We start from the raw sequence: 19,810 nt of genomic DNA, 5'->3' as shown, positions 1-19,810 counted from the left end.
ACGCTAGGGTTTGGCCAAAGGGATTTTGCTGCTTCATCTCATCTTGTTGTCTTTTTTGCTACATCAAGCAAAAAGGATTCCTAAGTGTGTCCAGGGTTTCTGGAGAGACAGGGATGTTTTGTGCTGGTTGTGAGTGCCATAAAAACCCAGCTCCAAATTAGAAGAAATTAGGGACATTGCACAGTTCATTCATCTTCGCTAATAGAGTTCTTGGGAAATACACATGTAGATTAAAGGAGCACAATGGCCCCTGGCTGATTGCTTTGAGTACCCTCCAATGCCCCTACAATGGTATTGACTTGCTTTTTATATTGTGCACAAAAGCCACACTAACCTTTTCTTGTCTCTTCTGTTGGCCTCTTCCCCCTGAATCCCAGTGGATGACTGGGTCCTTGCTGCTACCCCCACCCCCCAGGAAGCAGTCAGTGAAGGCAAACCTCACCTGGAGCTATTGGGAAGAGCTGAGCTCTTAGGAAAGGAATTAGCTTTGGGATATCAGACCATAAACCTTGGCAGTGTGTGGGCAAGGGCAGAGGTAAACACGGCCAATCTTTGTTTTGGAGCGATTCCTCTGGGCCAACTACACAAAAGCCGCTCTGAGGCTGAGGAAAGGAAAGGTGAAGATTTGTTGAGCTCTGTCATACCTTTTAACAGATTATTATAACTGGAAGAAGCAGTGATGTTTTTCCTTCACATACACCCTTCTCAGGCTTGAAATAGAACCTTCAAAGCTAAATGCAGACTGAAAACCACTCTGGATGATATTGTGTTTGTCAATTTAACCAGCTGGGACAAAGATAGTTGGTACCTCAGAGTCAGAGTCAGATGTTAGCAGAAATGAAAAAAAAGTGATAAAGAGATGGAAAGAGAGAGGTAGGAAAATATTGGCCCAGGTAGGAGTGAGCTGGAGGTAGCAGACCTGATATTGTTCCCCGGTCAGTACTGTGCTGAGTCCATGTCCTTCACCAAAGCCAGTGCAAGGTAAGGCATCATTTTCAGCTCTCTGCCTTAGCTCTGAAGGGATTTTGTAGACCTCCTGTGAAGCCAAGCCCTGCTCTCCAGACCCCAGCTCCACTCCTTTGCCAGAGGAAGGGGATGCAGAACCAACTCGTGTCATGGGGCTTCTTCAGTGACACCAGCAACTTGGTCACTTTCCTCACGGCTGTTCCCCAGAGCTTGTGAAGACTGAAACGCCCAAGACCTGCTCCTTCTCCCCCCAAATGCTACACACACTTTCACTTTAAGCCTAGCTTTAAAGGGAGCCGGGTCCCAGAGCGTCAGCTTTCTTACCATACGTGCTTGACCATGGACACTACCGTTCCCTGCTCCTCGGTGTCATCTTTTGCGAGGTTATGTATGAAACTCATACGCTCTAGAAATGCATAGGCCAGATGTGGGCTGCAGCTGTCAAGCAGAGCAACTCGGAGAGGCTCGGCGCGACGGTGGCGGGGCGCGGGCAGGGGTCCGGAGCCGGGCGTCCGCAGCCCTCCGGCCCGAGCTCCGCTGCCCCCCGCCCCTCCGACGGCGCTCGCCAGCCGGGGCTCCCGGCGGGGTGCGGCGGCGGCGGCGGCGGCGGGGCGGGGGCAGCGGGGCGGGGGCAGCGGGGCTGCGGGGTGGGAGCGGCGGGGTGGGGGCAGCGGGGGCGGCGGGGGCAGCGGGGCGGTGGCGGGGCCGGCGGCGGGGCGGGGGCAGCGGGGCGGGGGCAGCGGGGCGGCGGGGTGGGAGCGGCGGGGCGGGGGCAGCGGGGGCGGCGGGGCCGGCGGTGGGGCGGGGGCAGCGGGGCGGCGGCGGGGGGCTGCGGGGGGCTGCGGGGCCCGCGGGCGCTGCCGCCCCGCCGCGGCGGCGCAGGGCCTCGCCTTCCCTCGGGCCCGCCGCCCCCCGGCCCTCCGCCCCCGCCCCGAGGGGGCCGGTCCGGCGGCGGCGGCGGCGCCGAGCCAGAGCTGCCCGCGCCGCCCCGGGGCCGGGCGGGACCGCAGCGCCGCGCCGGGCCCCGGCCGGCCGCCCCATGCACCCGCCCGGCGCCCTGCTCGCCATGGCCGAGGGCGCCTTCTCGCTGTCCGCCCCTGCGGCGCGGAGCCCCGGCGGCAACCCGTCGAGGCTGCACAGCATCGAGGCCATCCTGGGGTTCCCCAAAGAGGACGGCCTGCTCGGCCCCTTCCCGCCCGACGGCGGCGGCGCCGCCAAGGAGGCGGACAAGCGGGGCCCGCGGCACTGCCTCCCCAAGGCGCCCGGGGAGCCGCCGCCGGCCGAGCCCCCGGGCCGCGCCGAGCGCTGCCAAGGTGAGCGCGGCGGCGGCCGCGGGCCGGGCCCGCGAAGGCGCCTCTCCCCGCGCTGCGGGCGGGCCCCGCGGGCACATCGCGCCCCGGTGACCGCCTGTCTCCCCCTCCCAGAGCCCTACTGCCCCGGCAGCGCCAGCCCCGAGCTGCCCGCCGGCAGCAGCGGCGAGGGGAAGCCGTCGGACGAGGAGCAGCCCAAGAAGAAGCACCGGCGGAACCGCACCACCTTCACCACGTACCAGCTCCACGAGCTGGAGCGCGCCTTCGAGAAGTCCCACTACCCCGACGTGTACAGCCGCGAGGAGCTCGCCATGAAGGTCAACCTCCCCGAAGTGCGCGTGCAGGTAACACCGGCCCCGCCGCCCCGACCGGCCCGGCCCGGCCCGGCCCGGCCCGGCCGCGCGCGCACGGCAGCAGCAGCCCCCGACCCGGCCCGGCCCGGCCCAGCAGAGATCGGCCCGGCCCGGAATTGGCCGCTCGTTCCCGGGGCCAGCAGCCCCCGGAACGACCCGGCACGGTCCGCCCCCCAACGGAACCGGCCCCGCGTTCCCGGGGCGGGCAGCCCCCGACCCGGCCCGGCAGAAACCGGCCCGGCCCGGCGCTGGGAGCCCCCGCTCCGGCCCGTTCGGGCACAGTTCGGCCCGGCGCAGTCCGGCCCGGCGCCGCGCTCGGGGCGGGCAGCCCCCGGCGCGCTGATGTGACGCCGTGAGCCCCCGGCCCCGGCCCCGCTAACCCGGGCCAGTGCGTGCCGGGGCGGCCCCGAGGGGCAGCGCCGGGCGGCCGGGAGCGCTTCCAGCCCGCGCCGCCCCGACGCGCTGGGCCCGGCCCGGCCCGGCCCGGCGCCGAGGTGCTTTTCGGTGCCGCCGCCGCGGGGTCGGGACTGCGGCTCGGGCCCCCGCCCGGCCCGACCCAGCCCGGCCCGGGCCCCAGCGGCCTCAGCGTCGCTGCCGTGTCCCGGCCTGGGTGTCCTGGCCCTGGGGAGCCAGAAGCGCGGCGCGGCCGGGCTGTCCCGGCCCCGGCCCGGGCGGGCAGGGAACCGGCTCCGCTGCGGCCGGTGTCCCGCTCCCTGCTCCTTGCTCGCGGTGCTCACACGCTGCGCAGCCCGAGCACGCTGCTCTCGGCCGGATGAGAGGCTCCACATCCACCAGGCCTGCGGGGACGTGCCTCTGAAATCCGCCCCCTGCCCCGGCTCTGCACCGCACACCTCGCCCCCCTCTGCGCTGGTGTTGCCTCCTCTCGGTCCCGTGCGCGCCCTTGCAGGGGTGGCAGAGCTGCCCCGGGACCTGCTGCGCCAGGAGCAGTGGTGCCGGGTGGCCCCGCTAACGTGGGTCTGCTTGCAGGTGTGGTTTCAGAACAGACGGGCCAAGTGGCGGCGGCAGGAGAAGCTGGAAGTGACCTCCATGAAGCTGCAGGACTCCCCCATCCTCTCCTTCAACCGCTCGCAGCAGCCGGCACCCATGGGCCCCCTCAGCAGCAACCTGCCGCTGGAGACGTGGCTCAGCCCGCCGGTGCCCAGCAGCACGGCCCTGCAGACGCTGCCCGGCTTCGTGGCCTCACCGCAGAGCCTGTCCGGCAGCTACACACCACCGCCCTTCCTGAACTCTCCAGCAGTGACCCACACCCTGCAGCCCCTGGGGGCCATGGGGCCACCACCGCCTTACCAGTGCGGAGCCACCTTTGTGGACAAGTTCCCCTTGGACGAGGCGGACCCGCGCAACACCAGCATTGCCGCCTTACGGATGAAGGCCAAGGAGCACATCCAGTCCATCGGCAAGCCCTGGCAGACGATCTGAACTCCATCCTCCTACTCCAGGGGAAAAGCCCACCAGAAAGGGCTGGTCCTGAGATGACCGAGGGACCCGCTTGCCCACCCAGCTCCTCTGGATGGCCGGAGCAGGAAGGGCTGTTCCTCCCGGCAGCTGTTCTCTCCCTGGCTTGCTTTGTATTCTGCGCTCTTTTTAAATCCCTTTCCCACCTGCCCTGCAGAGTTAAGGGCCTGATTCTAGCTTAGGAACAATGTCTTCTGCTCTCCCTCCTTGATCGGACACTAGTTGCAATAAAAGCTGTGGTAGGGCGAAGAGCTGTGTAAGGTGGCTGGGAACTGCGGCCTACGCTACCCCGCTACCCTTTTTTTTTTTTTTTTTTTTTTTTTTTTTCTGGTTTTGTACCATTAAATGGCGCAACCTACATGAAGACCATGCATCATGTTTCTCAGCCTGAGCAGGATGCTGAGCTGGGCCCTTCTGCTGTGTCTTGCTCGTGGGGGTGGGACTGGCCCGGCTGGGGCTGGTGGCTTTTCTCCCTGTCCTGGCCGGGGCGGCTCCCCGTGGCTGCCGGCGGCTGGGGAGGACGCGGCCGCACGGCGAGAAGCAGGTCCGGCCCCAGTGCGGAGGGTCCGGCGGTGGCGCGGAGCTCGAAGGGGCCCCGGCTGCTCCAGCCGCCCGCGGGGAGGGCCGGGCCGGCGGGTCCCGCGGGGCCGGGGCGGCCGCGGCCGAGCGTGCCGGGGGCCGGCGCGGCCCGGCTGCCCGGCGCCACCCGCACGGGCTTCCCGCCGCATGGCACCCTGACCCGCCCGAGCTGCCGGATTAAAACCGCGGCACCCGTGTTTTCCATTCGGCCGTAACGGGGCTGAGAAGCCGGCGGCGGCGGCGGCGCAGGGTGCTCGGCTCGCTCCGCGGGCTGTGGCCGCTGACGCCCCTCGCTGGGGCGGAGAGGAGGGCGCACGAGCCCCGGCTGTGTGCCGGGCGGCTCGGCGCAGAGCGGGGACCCCTCCTCGCCCGCGCCCCCGCTGCGGCCGGCCGGCGCGGGCTCCTCGCTGCAGGCGCGGGCGGGCGGCAGCGCGGCCTGCGGGGCGCCGGCGGCAGCTCCCGGCCCGCGCGGGCGCTTCCCCGCAGCCCGGCTCGCGGCGCTCCAGCTGCGGCTCGGGCGCCGCAAACGCCCCTGCAAGCGAGCCGCTTTGACCGCTGCCGGAACGCTGTTACCCAGGCTGGGTGCTGACGGCTGACGAGCAGCAGCCCAGGAATCGGTGAAGCTCTTCAATATTTTGATGCCATTACTCTTTGCCCGCCTTGTCCCCAGTTACTCTGTGTTCTCCTGTAAGGCCCTGGAAAGACGTGCAGGGCTTTTCTCACAGCATCACTCCAACGTCTTGACTTTTTGACCAGCCCTGTAATCAGCGTTGAGGCTTGATCACTCAGGACAGTCAGTCTACAGCAGCAGATAACAACAGGACAGCGGCAATACGAACTGCAGATACCTATTCACATTTATTAATTTCTTGATCCAGACTCTGTCAGCAGTGAGAAAGGTGTATCAGCTTACAGCGAGCTTTTACTGACATATTAAGCAGGTCTTTTGTAATGCACTGTACACATGCACCTGAAATGCATTCTCTACACACAAAAATAAACGGGGTTCAGTCTTGCCCTTCAGGCAAAGCACTATATTTTTTTTTAACCAGCTAAACATGGATAAGTGGACACAGAGAGGGAAATATTTTTCAAACGAATGAAGTGGCAGTGACAGAACCTGGCGTATGCAAACTTGCATCTTTCTTGTACCTTCTCTGGTTTTCTGTGTTCCTACACTTTCTTTCAAATTGTCCCATTTGATTTTAAAAGCCCATTTGTTCAGTTTGTTGTAAATATCTCCTCCTCCTTAATTGGGTGCTGAGTCTAATAATCCTGCCTCAGCTTGTTAACTGTACAATAGCAGTCAGAGTTAATGACCCATTAGTGATTAATTCCTTAACCAGCATCTAATTGCTCACTGTAAAACCTTTTCTTAAAACTGGATTAAATCATCTAGATCCTTAACCACTTCTTTACTCTAACTTTGCTAAGGCTATTAGCCTGGCCTTTTCTGCATGATCTGTTTCTTCTTTTGCTTAAACTGTATTAGCAAGATAGTATTTTTAGTGTCTATATTTGACTTCATTGCAACATTTGAAGCTCTAAAGGAAGAATTATACCAATAAAGGCTGCAAGAGAAAAGAACTAAGAAATCAACTCTTTTACAATGTCACTGCTTTCCTTTCCCCTATAAAATATCTGGAGGTAAGGCCTTGTAAGTCGGTTACTCTGTTGAGGAATATGATTACAGACAGCGAGTGTCATTATGCTAACTGTGGGCTGGGAAGGAAGAGGGGGCTTGCAGGACGGAGTTGGTTAGCAATGCTCTCCTGCTCAAGGAATTCTGCAGGCTTTGGCTGGTGAAGCTGTTAATGCTTCCTAGAGTTTTCCAAAGACCATTGAGGTCTATGCTCAGTGTCCTGAATATGGGGCAGTAGGTTGAGCTGTCCTATCCAAGAGACTCCCAGGAGTTGGTACCTGGAGACGAAGCCTCACTCCCCACTGAGGGGCACAGGTCTCTGCTCCGGGGGGTGCCCACCTCCTTCCTCCACACAAGGTAGATGACTATTACTAGACAACTAGTGAGGAGGGGCAAATGCTTCCAGGAATGGAAGGCAAGACACTTCATGTCTCCTGCCAGTCAGACTGAACTCCCCATGGTCAGACTGGCCTTGGGGAGGGAAGCCGGCACTGGGATCTGAGGAACTCTTTCCCCTTTCCTTCCTCATTGTATTCTGTTGGACGAACAGGCTGAAATGGGACCCTAGTTTTGGTTGGGGAGCTTTCTGATACATGTCCGGGTAAACGCAACATGAGCACTCTGAGTATCATTTTTCTTTTAATCAGAGAGAGGGTGAATGCTTATATATTCACTTATGTTATGCAGACCATTACATTGTCCTCTTTGGCTTCAGTGTTCTGGGAGAGTAAAATCAAGCTACCGGCTCCGCATCTGCTTCATCTGCAGGAACATCCGCATTGGCAAATGACGTTGATCCTGGGTGCTTGGCCATGATGATGTGAAATGTGGAGAGCTCTTTGGTGCTTTCTCTTTCAGGAGGAGTCTTTGCTCAGGCCTGGCCATTTTTGCTCAGTCAGAAATCTCAAGCTGAATATACAGAAGCCCTCTGTAAAGATTTGTGCGGGTCAATAGCTGGAGCTATGAGGAAGAGAAGACGATTGTGAAGAGCTTCAAAGGTCTCTGAATTAATAATTATGTGAAAAATGTCATCAAATGTCATCATGAAACTTGGTCTCAATGCTACTGTTTCTCAAGCAGAAAGTGTATTCTAAGCGCTCTTCCTTCGCACCCCAGTGTATTTGAGCACACTTGCAAGGCAGTCCTGGAGAGTTCTGTCATGAAGTTCAGCTCAGCTGCTTTCCAGCAGAGCAAGCCTGCCTCTTAGTCCAGGCTGATGTAACTGAATGATTATTGATGTACTGAATGATTACTATGGCAAATTTCAAGTATATCTGGTCAAAGTTCCCAGCCTCGCTCTTCTTTGGTTCAACCTGCTGTTTTATAATGAAGTCCAGTTCCCACAGGCACTAATTCAAGGGATTTCCCTTTGGCTACAGTGGTCTTTGGGCTGGACACGCAGGTCCTTTCTCCCATGTGGTCAGTATGGGACACCCGGGACCCTGATGCCATGCGATGTAAACCTTGGAACTCAGCTTCCTTCCACAGTTCCCCGGCCACTGAGTACCCATTTAAAAAGTCCTGTTATAGGAGAAAATTAGGATAGCAGAAAAATATAGGAAAACAGGAGAATAAAACAGAGTAGAGAACAAAAAAACAAGGAAGGAGACACTGGTTGGATCAGGGCTCTGTCACCCTGATAACACTACCATTTCTTCCGGTGGAATTAATATTTTCTCTCTTCTCTGTTAGCATCTCTGTGTCCTGCCAGTGCGCGATGTGAAAAATTGGTGACATTAAGCACTCATCCACCTGCCCTATGACTTGTCTGCCCCATGAAGAACTGTGAAATTCTCCTTGAAATATTTCTTCTTTTATAACAAAGGGATTGAGGTCAGCTAGGCAAGACAAAGTCTCCAGGACAGCTCTCAGTGTTTGTGTTCAAGAGGGAATTTAATCACAGGCAGCAGGAGATTGGATGGAGGTAAGAACTGAAGACTTCAGCCATTGCTGCAGGAGGGAGTGTTTGGGTGAGCAAAGAGCTGCTGACCCACTCAGGTAGGTCTGGCGGCCCTCCTTCATCTCCTTCTCAGCCAGAGGTGCTGAGTAAGAGACAGGCCTCCGGGCAAACCCAGAACCTGAAGGAGGGGGTGCTACTTTGGAGCAATGATTTTAAGCAAAGGGATTACGATCAGCTCTCTCTTGCTCAAATGCCATTGCCAGTTGCAGCAAGGCTCAAACACAGGATAGCTTGTATGGAGGCAAAGCCTCAGCTGTGCGGGGCTTCCTCATTTATGATGAACCCATCATAAATACACTGCTTCCCTCCTTTCCCTGTAACCTATTAAAAAAATCCTTTCAGTTTATTTGATGCTGCCTCTGTGCAATAGGGGAGTGCCATTTTACACACAGGGAAACTGAGGCACAGGAAAACATGACACATCCAAGCTCAGACAGGGACTGAGCTTGAGTTACCTAAGTAGAGGCATGTGGTGCCATTTGAAATCCTGCAAGGTGACCTGAGCCACCCACACAGGCCTGGCACAGGCTCTACAAGACCTCTTGCTCTTCTGATGCCATAGCTGGAGGCTAGGTCACAGGTGCTCGTGCTGCCTGTGCGTAGGATCTGGAATCTATACAAGTATCTCCTGAATGTCCAGATAGTGCCTTGGCTTCTGGGCCAGCTTTCTTCTTCTTTATTTCTTGGGTGTGCAACACATTCACTCCAGTGCCTTTGGACACACGAAAACTAGAGCCAGCCTCCCAAGCACCTTTGTGCAGTGTGCTCTGCTCAGACCCTTCCTCCACTCCTCCTCGCGGCTGCCAAGGTTGAGAAGGGGGAGCCTGACTCACGGGTGTGTGTGGTGCTTCCCGGGGTGGCCTAGGCCCCCTGAGGCTGTGTGGCAGCGGCTGAACTGCCGCACACTGAGCAAGGTCTCCGTGTGGTGAGAGCAACCTGTGCCTCTTCAGGGGAATGAGGTCCTGCCCTCCCTTCTGCCAGGGGAGCGCCTGCCCTGCTCTTCTGGCGGGTCCTTGTACCATCTTTTTGATCAGCTTTTCTTCTGGCTGTTCTGGCCTTTGGTATAACTGCCTCAGTCCAGTGCTGCACTGAGACTAATCAAACAACTCAAGGGCAGAGCCCAAACTGCACCTGAGATCTGCTGCATGGCCTTTCTCATCCGTCCTTCCTCCAGCAGGGCAGCGAGCCCGGGAGGGAGGGGACACTGGCACGCCACACGAGCGGGGCATTTTTCTGAAGAGCTAATCCTAACTCCTGGCAAGACCTGGCGTTGTCTGTGGGCAAGAAGGCAGACGGGCGCAAAGAGAAATGCAGCGAGGAAGCTCAGCATGTTTGTGTCATAGAAATTCTGGGACAGCGGTTAAACGCGCTGCGTAGCCCCTTTGGCTGTCGTAGATTGGGACGTTCACAGAGATGAATGAGATTTACTCTCGGGGGGGGCGCCATGCGGGGGCTCCGTCGGGGGAGGCTCGGGGGGGGGCTTGGCGGGGGGGTCCATGCGGGGGCTCCGCCGGGGGGGGCTCGGTGGGGCTGGGGGGGGGTCTCGGTGGGGGGGCTCGGAGGGGGGGCTCGGAGGGGGAGGCTCGGGGGGGGCTCGGCGGGGGGGGCTCGGAGGGGGGGCTCGGAGGGGGAGGCTCGGGGGGGCTCGGCGGGGGGGTCCATGCGGGGGCTCCGCCGGGGAGGGCTCTGGGGGGGGTCTCGGCGGGGGGGGCTTCGAGGGGGGGCTCGGAGGGGGAGGCTCGAGGGGGGTCTCGGCAGGGGGGGCTTGGAGGGGGGGCTCGGAGGGGGAGGCTCGGGGGGGGTCTCGGCAGGGGGGGCTTGGAGGGGGGTCTCGGCGGGGGGGGCTCGGAGGGGGGGCTCGGCGGGGGGGTCCATGCGGGGGCTCCGCCGGGGAGGGCTCTGGGGGGGGTCTCGGCGGGGGGGGCTCGGAGGGGGGGCTCGGAGGGGGAGGCTCGAGGGGGGTCTCGGCAGGGGGGGCTCGGAGGGGGGGCTTGGAGGGGGAGGCTCGAGGGGGGTCTCGGCCGGGGGGCTCGGAGGGGGAGGCTCGAGGGGGGTCTCGGCAGGGGGGCTCGGAGGGGGGGGCTCGGAGGGGGAGGCTCGGGGGGGGTCTCGGCGGGGGGGGCTCGGAGGGGGGGCTCGGAGGGGGAGGCTCGAGGGGGGTCTCGGCAGGGGGGCTCGGAGGGGGAGGCTCGAGGGGGGTCTCGGCAGGGGGGCTCGGAGGGGGGGCTCGGAGGGGGAGGCTCGGGGGGGGTCTCGGCGGGGGGGGCTCGGAGGGGGGGCTCGGCGGGGGGGCTCGGGGGGGGTCCATGCGGGGGCTCCGCCGGGGGGTCTCGGGGGGGGCTCGGGGGGGGGGGCTCGGGGGGGTCCATGCGGGGGCTCCGCCGGGGAGGGCTCTGGGGGGGGTCTCGGCGGGGGGGGCTCGGAGGGGGGGCTCGGAGGGGGAGGCTCGAGGGGGGTCTCGGCAGGGGGGGCTCGGAGGGGGGGCTCGGAGGGGGAGGCTCGGGGGGGTCTCGGCCGGGGGGCTCGGAGGGGGGGGCTCGGAGGGGGAGGCTCGAGGGGGGTCTCGGCAGGGGGGCTCGGAGGGGGGGCTCGGAGGGGGAGGCTCGGGGGGGTCTCGGCGGGGGGGGCTCGGAGGGGGGTCTCGGGGGGGGCTCGGGGGGGGTCCATGCGGGGGCTCCGCCGAGGGGTCTCGGGGGGGGCTCGGGGGGGGGGGCTCGGGGGGGTCCATGCGGGGGCTCCGGGCGGCGCCGCGGCCGCGCGATGCCTTGGCCGAGGGCGCCGCCTGCCGGGACCGGGCGGCGCTGCGGGGGCTGGGCCGGATCGCGGGGCCTGGATCTGCCCCATGGGGTCCGTCCTGCCCCATGGGGTCCGTCCTGCCCCGGGTCCGTCCTGCCCCATGGGGTCTGTCCTGCCCCATGGGGTCCGTCCGGCCTCGGGTCTGTCCTGCCCCATGGGGTCCGTCCTGTCCCCTGGGTCTGGTGTGCCCTATGGGGTCCATCCTGCCCCTTGTGTTCCCATCCTGCTCCATGGGTCCCATTTTGCCCTATGGGGTCTAGACCAGATCTCTAGGGCCTGGCCCTTCCCTCTGGGCCTGTTGGCCTGTTTTTTTGTTTCTTAATACTGGAAAGAACCTTAAGCTCATGTAAGATAATCCCTGCTGCTGCAAGATCATTTGTGTGAACTCATTTGCCATTGCTCTGTGCAAAAGCAGGCATTTGACTCATTCATCATTTCATCTGTTTTTAATAAAAACATATTTTCTAGGAGTCTGCAGTGGGGTCTCTCCATTTTTGATTCATACAGATGGCTGGAGTCCTGCAGGGACTAGCACTACCCCTGGCATTTAGGGAGTGCCCTAAGCTATGCTGCTGAGTGTATTCGGAAGCACCTTGCTGCAGCTGAGCTGGAAACAGAGATTTCATAGTTATTTGGGATTCCTAGATAAAAGCTCTGAAGTGTTTAATTTGCTACTTATGCACTGCTCATCATACCCCGACCTAGAGCGGTGCTCAGGAATTGGGACAGACTGCCCAAGAGACTGATGAGGAGAAAGAGTGAGAGAAAACAGATAAAGCCCCTAGGAACAGGGACCGGCAGCCTTCCTTCCGGTTGGGTCCGAAGTCTGAAGTTGCAAGTTGTGGTCCTTTGGAAGCTGGAAAACTTGTGTGCTTAGCTAAAAAGCAGCCCACGGAAGTTATGGGAGATGCTGTTAGCTTTTATAGTCAAGACTCCAGGAGCTGTGTTGCTCAGATAGAAACCAGAAGTTCACAGTAACCATGTTGTGAGAAGAGCCTAAGCCCAGAACTCCCAACTCCTTCATCAAGCTCTTCAGCCATGCAACTGTTACGCCAAAGGAGGGCCTACCACCGGGGAAGCTGGTGCCTTGCATATTGCTCGTGGGACAAAATGCTTAAAATTCAGAACCGCAAATTCCCTTCTGGAGACCGGTCAGCCTCAGAGTGCAAAGCCCAGTGTGAGGTCATGCCAGCATGGAAGTGTGTAAAAAGTCCCTCGTCTTCATCACTAACGGATCTTAGGTGCGTATATGTTTGTGTCTGGGCTTGCTCACAACTATCTGAATCTGGACTGGGCAGGGTGGGACCAGTGAACATCTAAATGTCACAGTGGTGCCTTCTGCTCCTTCCCCTTACAGGGTCCCCAGCTGGCACTCGCTGAGCGTACCTGGACAACCCCTAACCTACTGCAGTAGCGACCCAAGAGCGCCGTGCTCAAACCGCTCGCTACCGGGCCTGCCCGTCACAGAGGGACAAAACCACCTTCATGCCGAGCAGTGACGACAAGTGAGGTGCTCGAAGACCTGGCACTGGACTGCAAGTGCCAAACATGCGGGTTGTCTAGGAGCTGCCCCTGCCTCCTGGCCTGTCCCTCGCGAGGGGGTCGTGTCCTGGGCTCTCGCGCTTAGCTGCTGTCCAGCCCTACGGTCTCACGCGGAGCGCCCAGTGGCGGCTCTCCGGGAGGAGGGAGGAGGTTCTCATGCGGCGGAGCCCACGAGTTTTTTTCCCCGGGGGGCAACGCTCCTCCGTTACCCCCGAGGAACCGCGGTGGCCGGGGGCGGCTGGCCACGTCCTGGGGCGAGCGTGCGGGGGGCACGCACTGCTCCCCGCTCCTGCTGCCTCACCCCTGCGCACAACAGGGGGGCAGGCGATGGCCAGCCGATTTCCCTGCTTCCAGCGTGCAGCCGTGCGCCGCGCGTGGGACTTGGCCCACAGAAACCTTGGAAGATATTGCCACCTTCAGTTCATAGAAAAAATTACAGACCAGGGAGCAATTCAGGACCGAGAAGACTTTCAGTGGAAGAGATGAATCATTCCATTGCTTTTTGCTACTAACTGTGTCATAGATAATTTCCATTTTGTTAACTCAGATAAAAGCATGGACTCAGCCTTTTATTAGTGTTATTTATTGTGAATGTTGAAAAATCATGTAGTTTCAAACTAAGAGATGAACTGATTAGACAGGTAAGTCATAATTAATTGGAAGACCCTTCCTGGACAATTGTGTATACCAAAGCAGTTCAAGTGAGAAAATGGAACTTTGGAAATGAAATAGAGAGTTTAGTCAATGCTGAAACACACAAGAGTATGCATATTTAGATATTTTACACAAAGGAAATCTTGTTTACAGAAAAGAAACCTTGTTGTTTATCTAATACAATCGAGGGCTTGTGAAACATAGTCTCTTACAGAAATTATTCCACTCCTTCGCAGCTGAGAGACCTTTCAACTTGGAGTGCTTTCTTTCGTATTCACAACTTGAAGCAGATACTCCATCATCTAATAAAAAAAAGAGATGAATAGTATTTATAGACCAGCCCTGACAAAAGCCACTCACTAAGTTAATAAGCCTAATATATAACTGCTCTGTGTATTCTCATAACAAACACATTCCTAATAATCTTCCCATAACATACCTCATTTGTTTTGGTTAGCCTAATAACTGACTGCCAAAGTATGAGAGAAGTCATTCTCCCAAGTAATTCTGCCTGCCGTCTCATTTATATAATGTCTCATTAGTGCTAGAAAGGCAAGGCACAGAAACAATTGAAGTTTATTTCCAACTTATTTTTACACTTAGGCCAACTTGCAAAAGCAAGATTTTTCTTCTGATTTTTAACTACTTTAACAGTAACGTATTCACTGAATGAACAGCAGGCAAGGTCTTACCTCGCTTGGTATTAATTGAAAACAGAAGAAAACAGCTCAGGTGCACCACACCACGTCTGAGAACTATTTTGCCCATCTCTGTTTGGCTTTCTTGACTATTTGTATGTTGCAGCACTTTCCCTACTCTGGGTCAGTCTTTTAGAAGGAATTTTTTTCTTTTATTCTTGAGAACTGTACAGCACACTGTGAGCATTAGTGGTGAATAATACACTGAATGTATTTGCGCTAACAAGCCAGACCCTGAATTTGGTTGCTTATTTGGTACATATCTGTATTTCCTTCTGCAGCCTCTAGCTTTGGGGGTAGTAACTTCTGATCTTAAATTTAATATTTAAGTTTTAAATTAAATCAACTAAATTTGCCACAGTCCATGAAATAAAGCTCTCCTGAGTGCATTTATTTCCAACACAGCCTGTCTCCACTTACGTTCAGGAGCATACACATCACACACAGAGAAGACTCTTCGTGGCTAGCATCCCTGCAAGGACACGCTCGAGACTATGAGAATTACAGCCGCCTGATCACAGAATTACAGGACAGTTATTCCATCAGCTGGCAACAGAGTTTACCTTTTCTTGTTTACATTTCAATGCCTCGAGCCGATAGACAAATCCACTGTAAATATGGTGTCTTATTCCTCCTAGAACTTGCTCCTGTTTCAAACTCAAAACCAATATGGCTGGGAACGAATTTAATGCCAAGCACAAACTTTCTCATCATATCCACTGTATCATCATCACCATCACCATCATCAGTTAACGCTACCTGGCCATCTTCTGCCTAGGCAGGTACCTACGTTCATCTCTCCTGTACATGACACCTTTGTCAGCTGTGACGCAGCAGCACATTAAATGAAGGTGTTGCCTAACCAAAGTTTTGGCAACACAGAACCCATCACATCCAGAAAAATCTGGAGAACGAAATCCAGAGGTTACTTACACTCTTTTATGACTGTGTACCAGAATCTCACCTCCATAAATAAATAATGCCTCCTTTATTAAAAATAATAACTATAGTGATTTAAATGTTTAGGAAACTATTAAAGCTCTCTAAAAAGTAAAGCATATTCTTTTTGATCTGCAAGTCTTCTGCATCTAGAAGGGAAATCTCAAAAAGATGCATTGTTTGATTTTGAAATGCTTTTTTTCTTTTACTTAACTGAAGCCGATGGAAAAACAAGACATTGTATTTTAAGAAAGCTGCATATAATCATGTATGTGTGTCCAACCACAGGAAAGCACAAGTTACATATTCCTCTCATGATTATCTTTTACTTTGGGGTAGAGACAAACTAATCGTTGCATGCCAGAGATCGCAGGTTCTACCATACAACAGGGCTTCGCAGGTTGTCGTGTATCTTAAGTACATGAAAAACGTGAATTTTTTTACCACTCACCAGAGAACCCTGGAAAATTAAGGCAATAACTTCATTTATCCATGTATATGGTCAATATCCAACTATGAAAGTGTGAATCAATTAATTTAGGATAAAAGTATATATATATATGTGGATGCGACTCAACTTACTGAATGAACATATAGCTTTAGTAAGTACAATTTACTACTAGATACTTTTAGAAGTCAAAATATTTCTCCTTTTACATAGCATACTGGAATTTGTTCATATAACTTGATTTCATAGCTGCACACTGCAGAACCAAAGATGAGATAAATAGTTTACTTTTAGATACCATTAGTCACAGTTATTATAAGTGTCACTGTCATAAAGCCCTAGCCAGAAAGAAACATATCGACAGCATTCACATCAGTGGGTAACAGACTTAAATCGTGGCTTTATTTAATGGTAAATTTGGATCCATATTCAAGTAAATGACAAAGTATTCATGGCCTTCACTGTACCAGTGTTTCAGAAGGGAGACCAGGGTGAAGTAAGTCCAGGAACAGTCACTGCATCACATCACAAACCTAACATCTTTAAGGGAGAATATTAATCTTTCTATGCCATTTCAGTGTTGCCCAAAATAATTCTGTAGCTGTATCAGCATTATTGTACCTAATGCAATATACAGAAAGGAGTTTTCTAGTAAATGCTGCAAGTTGCGTGGTAATTCATTTATATTCTGATTATTTTTTATAAAATTTCACTTCCAAGTATATTTTACAGGAGTTTCAAAAATAATAGGAGTAAATCTGTTCTGAAGTCTTGTTCTTTTGTGAATCACAGAATCACAGAATGAGTAAGGTTAGAAGGGACCTCTGGAGATCATCTAGTCCAACCTCCCCGCTCAGCACGGTCACCTAGAGCATGTTAGACGAGGTTGCATCCAGGTGGCCCTTGGAGATCTCCAGAGAAGGAGACTCCACAACCTCTCTGGGCAACCTGGGCCAGGGCTCCGTCACTCTCACAGGGAAGAAATTCCCCCTCACGGTCAGGCAGAACTTCCTGTGCTTCAATTTCTGCCCATTGCCTCTTGTCCTTAGAATAAGCACATTAACTTAAAGGAAGAAGAAGTGGGTCCCAGGCACATACAAAATTTACCAGTGGCCATAGTCTCATTTTGCAAGACCAAAAATAACCATGGTAGTGGTCAGCACCATCAGCTGAGGAAGCTGATGCCTTAGGAGGAAGAAGGGTTTGCATGAGACAGAGGTAGAGCTGGGAACAGAAGAAACTCTCCAGCCCAAGGCTCTGCATCCCTGATCTGCAGTACTCGACAAGCCAAACCGCAGGATAACAACAGCCAGATGGGCAACACTAGAAGACATTTAACGTGATGCGACCTTATACACAATACCCTTTGCTTTCTTCCTGCCCTCCTATGCTCACGTCTTTCTCATACTAGCTCGGTTTCTCTGAGTTGATACAGAACTTGGTGTTGATGTGGTCATCTGAGCATGAAGTGCCAGAAAAGAAAAAAAAAAACCAACTACCAAGTGACTTGCATGGAATACGGACACCGAAATCTGCCTAATACTTACCGAGCGTACGCCCAGTAGCAAGGGAATTCATGAAAGATATAATCTGTGATGGAAAATTTGTAATCATGAGTAAGGTCTAACTTTTACCGGAGGACTTATTCATTAGACATACTTTTGCTAATTTTCTGGACAATCCATAAATTAGAGGAAGCTGATATGTTACTGTAAAAGAAATGTTAAATATATAGAATCTTTTTTACCATAAACTTACATCCTTCCAGCTGGTACTGTCTTCTGTCTCCCAGGTGTTCTTTTTAAGCCCTCCTTTTAAGATATGATCACTTTTATTTTCATTTCCTTCCAGCAGCCTTAGCAAATATTTGGACATTTCTTCCCACTGCAGATAGTCTTCCAGCTGCTTGACATTTTCAGGTAACGCTGAAAGTGGGATCTTGTTTTCTTCTTCATCAACATAAGGGAAATCTCCAGTGCTCTTTTTGCCCATTAAATGTCCTATGAGAACAATGGCAGTAGCACGAAATTAAACAAGATGTGAGCGTGATCGTTCAAAAATCAGCTGAAACTTCTGAGGGACAGGACGGGAAGGGAAGGGAAGGGAAGGGAAGGGAAAGGAAGGGAAGGGAAGGGAAGGGAAAGGTTAGATGATACCAAAGTTGAAGCACACCTAGGACTGGAGATTTTGTCACTGTGTCACACACAAGTAATTTTCTGTCTCTTACGCTAAATTGGCAGAGAAAACACTGTTGAGAGCATGGCAGAGAGAGCCAAGCGCTTTGCCTGGACTTGGGGGGGCACCTGGGAAGATCTGCTGGAACAGGGAGCTGGTGGAGGAGGTACCCCCTGCCTTGACACGGGGTGCGGGATCTCCAGTATAAGCCCATGTTCCGGCGCCTTTCTAGGAGCTAAGCTGGCTGCGCCTTGATACCCCACGCTTTGACGTCATTAAAACCAAAATTGTAAATGTTTTGGGGCGATGAAGGAAGGCTAATGAGGGTCCTGGGAGGAGGGGGGGTTCAGGCAGGGCCTGAGGAGCCTCCCCCAGGCTGAGCACCGCGGGCCAGCCCAGGGCTCCCCACGGAGGCGGCTGTGCCTCGGGCGCCGCGGAGCTCTCGGTCCTGCCCAGCCGCGCTCGGCCCTGGGTTTGCGCTCCTGAGCCCCCGGAGGAGGGCGGCAGCAGGAGACAGAGTCACCGAGCAAACACTCCCCGGCAAGGGGGAGCGCTGCGCTGCCCGCCGCCCGCCGCCCCTGCCCGCGCCGCTGCGGCTCCGGCTCCGGCTGCGGCTCCGGCTCCGGCTGCGGCTCCGGCTGCGGCTCCGGCTCCGGCTGCGGCGCGGCAGGAGCCGCGGCCGCGCGTGTCCGGGCGGCCGCGCGTGTCCGGGCGGCCGCGCGTGTCCGGGCTGCAGCGCGCTGCCGGCGGCCCCGGGGGCTGCGCGGCGCTCAGCGCCCCGCCGGACCGGGGCCGCCCCGAGCGGGCAGCGCCGCCGGGAGCGCCCGGCTCGGAGCCGCGGCGCGGCCGGGGGAGGCCCCGCTCCGCCGGCGCCGCCCGCTCGCAGGGGCGCCGGCAGCGCGGCCCGCTCCGCCGTCGGGGCGCTGACGGCAGCGCCGCCGGGGCCGCGGGCTCCGGGGCCGCTCCGAGGGCGGGAGCCGCCGGGGCCGCGGGCAGGCAGGGAGGCGAGCGGCGGCCGGCGGCGGGCAGCACCGTCCGGGGCGGGGGGTCGGGGCGGCCCCGCCGCGGCGCCGGGCCGAGCCGCGCGGCCGCGGGGGAAGCCGGAGGGCGGGGGCGGCGGGCGCGGGTCCCCCCGTGCGGGCCGGGGCGGCGGCAGGGGCCGGGGCGGCGGGTGCCGTCCAGGGAGGCGCGGCGGGGCGCGGGCCCCGACGCCGCCCCTGCGGGAAGGGAGGCAGCCCGCGGCCCCGCGGCCCCGACGGCAGCGGGCGGCGCCCGGCGGGCGGGCCGGAGCCGCGGGCGACTTACCCACAGCCCAGTGGCTGCCGCGGGGGTAGATCTTGGTGAGCGCGGGGGAGCCGCCGGGCTGGAGCGGCGCCGCGCCGCCCTGCGCCGCCAGCAGCGCCAGCGCCAGCAGCGGCAGAGCGCGGGGCCGAGCGCGGGGCCGCCGGCAGTCGCCGCCGCCGCCCATGGTGCCGCCGGGAGCCGCCGTCAGCTGCGCGCCGGCTCCGGCTGCGGCTCCGGCTGCGGCTCCGGCTCCGGCTCCGGCTCCGGCTCCGGCTGGGCCACGCGGTGCCGCCGCCGCCGCCTTTATACGGCGCCGGGACGGGCGCGAGCGGAGCTCCCGCGCGTGACGCCTCCCCGCGGGGGCCTCGGCTGCGGCCGCCCCGTCCCGTCCCGCGCCTCCTTCCTGCCTCCGCGGGGCGGGGGCGGCCGGCGGCAGCTCCCCCCCCCCGGTGCCCCGCGCGGCGGCAGCCGCCCCCTCCGCGGCAGCGCGGCCTCCCGGCGGGGCGGGCGGGGCGGTGCGGGGCGGGGCGGGGCGCGGTGGGGCGGGATGGTGCAGAGCAGGATGGTGCGGAGTGGTGCAGTGCTGGGCGGAGCGGTGCAGGGCGGTGCGGGGCGGTGCGGGATGGAGCGGAGAGGACGGTGCGGAGCGGGCTGGGGCCCCCCCAGCCGAGCCGGCCCCCAGCCGAGCCGGCCATCGGCGGGGCTCGGCCGCAGCTGCGCCCCACTGCGCCCTGCCGGGCTGTGCCCCCCGCGCCGCTGCCCCGGCGCTGCCCCTCGGCCGCCCTCGCCGGGCCCTGCAGGCTCCGTGCCACGTCCGGCCCCCCGGCCCCTGCTCCCCCCGCTCCCCCCGTCTTGGGGCCAGGCCGCGGGTGCAGCCAGCGCGGCGCTTGGGCGATTTTCCTGATTACGCTGGAAAAACAGACCCTTCTCAGGGGTCTGCTGTGCCCTTTGCTCCCTTCGTCTAAGCAAGGCCCGGTGCCCTGCGGTG

General features: G+C 58.0%; 2 protein-coding genes across 2 annotated transcripts; one reads left to right on the top strand and one right to left on the bottom strand.

Moving 5' to 3' along the window:
* The first annotated feature begins 2,005 nt into the window (after positions 1–2,005).
* RAX (retina and anterior neural fold homeobox) lies at positions 2,006–4,069 on the top strand. The gene is made up of 3 exons (XM_062600055.1): positions 2,006–2,279; positions 2,391–2,620; positions 3,617–4,069. Exons 1-3 carry the CDS (start codon positions 2,006–2,008, stop codon positions 4,067–4,069), a joined length of 957 nt encoding a protein of 318 aa, XP_062456039.1.
* Positions 4,070–13,448: 9,379 nt separating this feature from the next.
* GRP (gastrin releasing peptide) lies at positions 13,449–19,006 on the bottom strand. The gene is made up of 3 exons (XM_062600226.1): positions 18,844–19,006; positions 17,122–17,363; positions 13,449–13,580 (listed from the first exon to the last, which is right to left on the bottom strand). Exons 1-3 carry the CDS (start codon positions 19,004–19,006, stop codon positions 13,527–13,529), a joined length of 459 nt encoding a protein of 152 aa, XP_062456210.1. The 3' UTR covers positions 13,449–13,526.
* Between the last annotated feature and the right edge of the window lie 804 nt (positions 19,007–19,810).

The sequence above is a fragment of the Rhea pennata genome, chromosome Z (assembly GCF_028389875.1).
Source record: "Rhea pennata isolate bPtePen1 chromosome Z, bPtePen1.pri, whole genome shotgun sequence".
NCBI lineage: Eukaryota > Metazoa > Chordata > Aves > Rheiformes > Rheidae > Rhea > Rhea pennata.
The sequence above is the reverse complement of the archived record's forward strand: the minus strand, read 5'-3'. Positions and strand labels throughout refer to the sequence as shown.

Bases quoted from the DNA above. Each gene is read 5' to 3' on its own strand.
- RAX (XM_062600055.1), top strand. From the start codon at position 2,006: ATGCACCCGCCCGGCGCCCTGCTCGCCATGGCCGAGGGCGCCTTCTCG. The intron at 2,280-2,390 runs GTGAGCGCGGCG...TCCCCCTCCCAG, and splicing joins CCGCGCCGAGCGCTGCCAAG to AGCCCTACTGCCCCGGCAGC. The intron at 2,621-3,616 runs GTAACACCGGCC...GTCTGCTTGCAG, and splicing joins TCCCCGAAGTGCGCGTGCAG to GTGTGGTTTCAGAACAGACG.
- GRP (XM_062600226.1), bottom strand. From the start codon at position 19,006: ATGGGCGGCGGCGGCGACTGCCGGCGGCCCCGCGCTCGGCCCCGCGCT. The intron at 17,364-18,843 runs GTAAGTCGCCCG...TTGTTCTCATAG, and splicing joins CGGCAGCCACTGGGCTGTGG to GACATTTAATGGGCAAAAAG. The intron at 13,581-17,121 runs GTAAGTTTATGG...TTTTTTTATTAG, and splicing joins ACAGTACCAGCTGGAAGGAT to ATGATGGAGTATCTGCTTCA.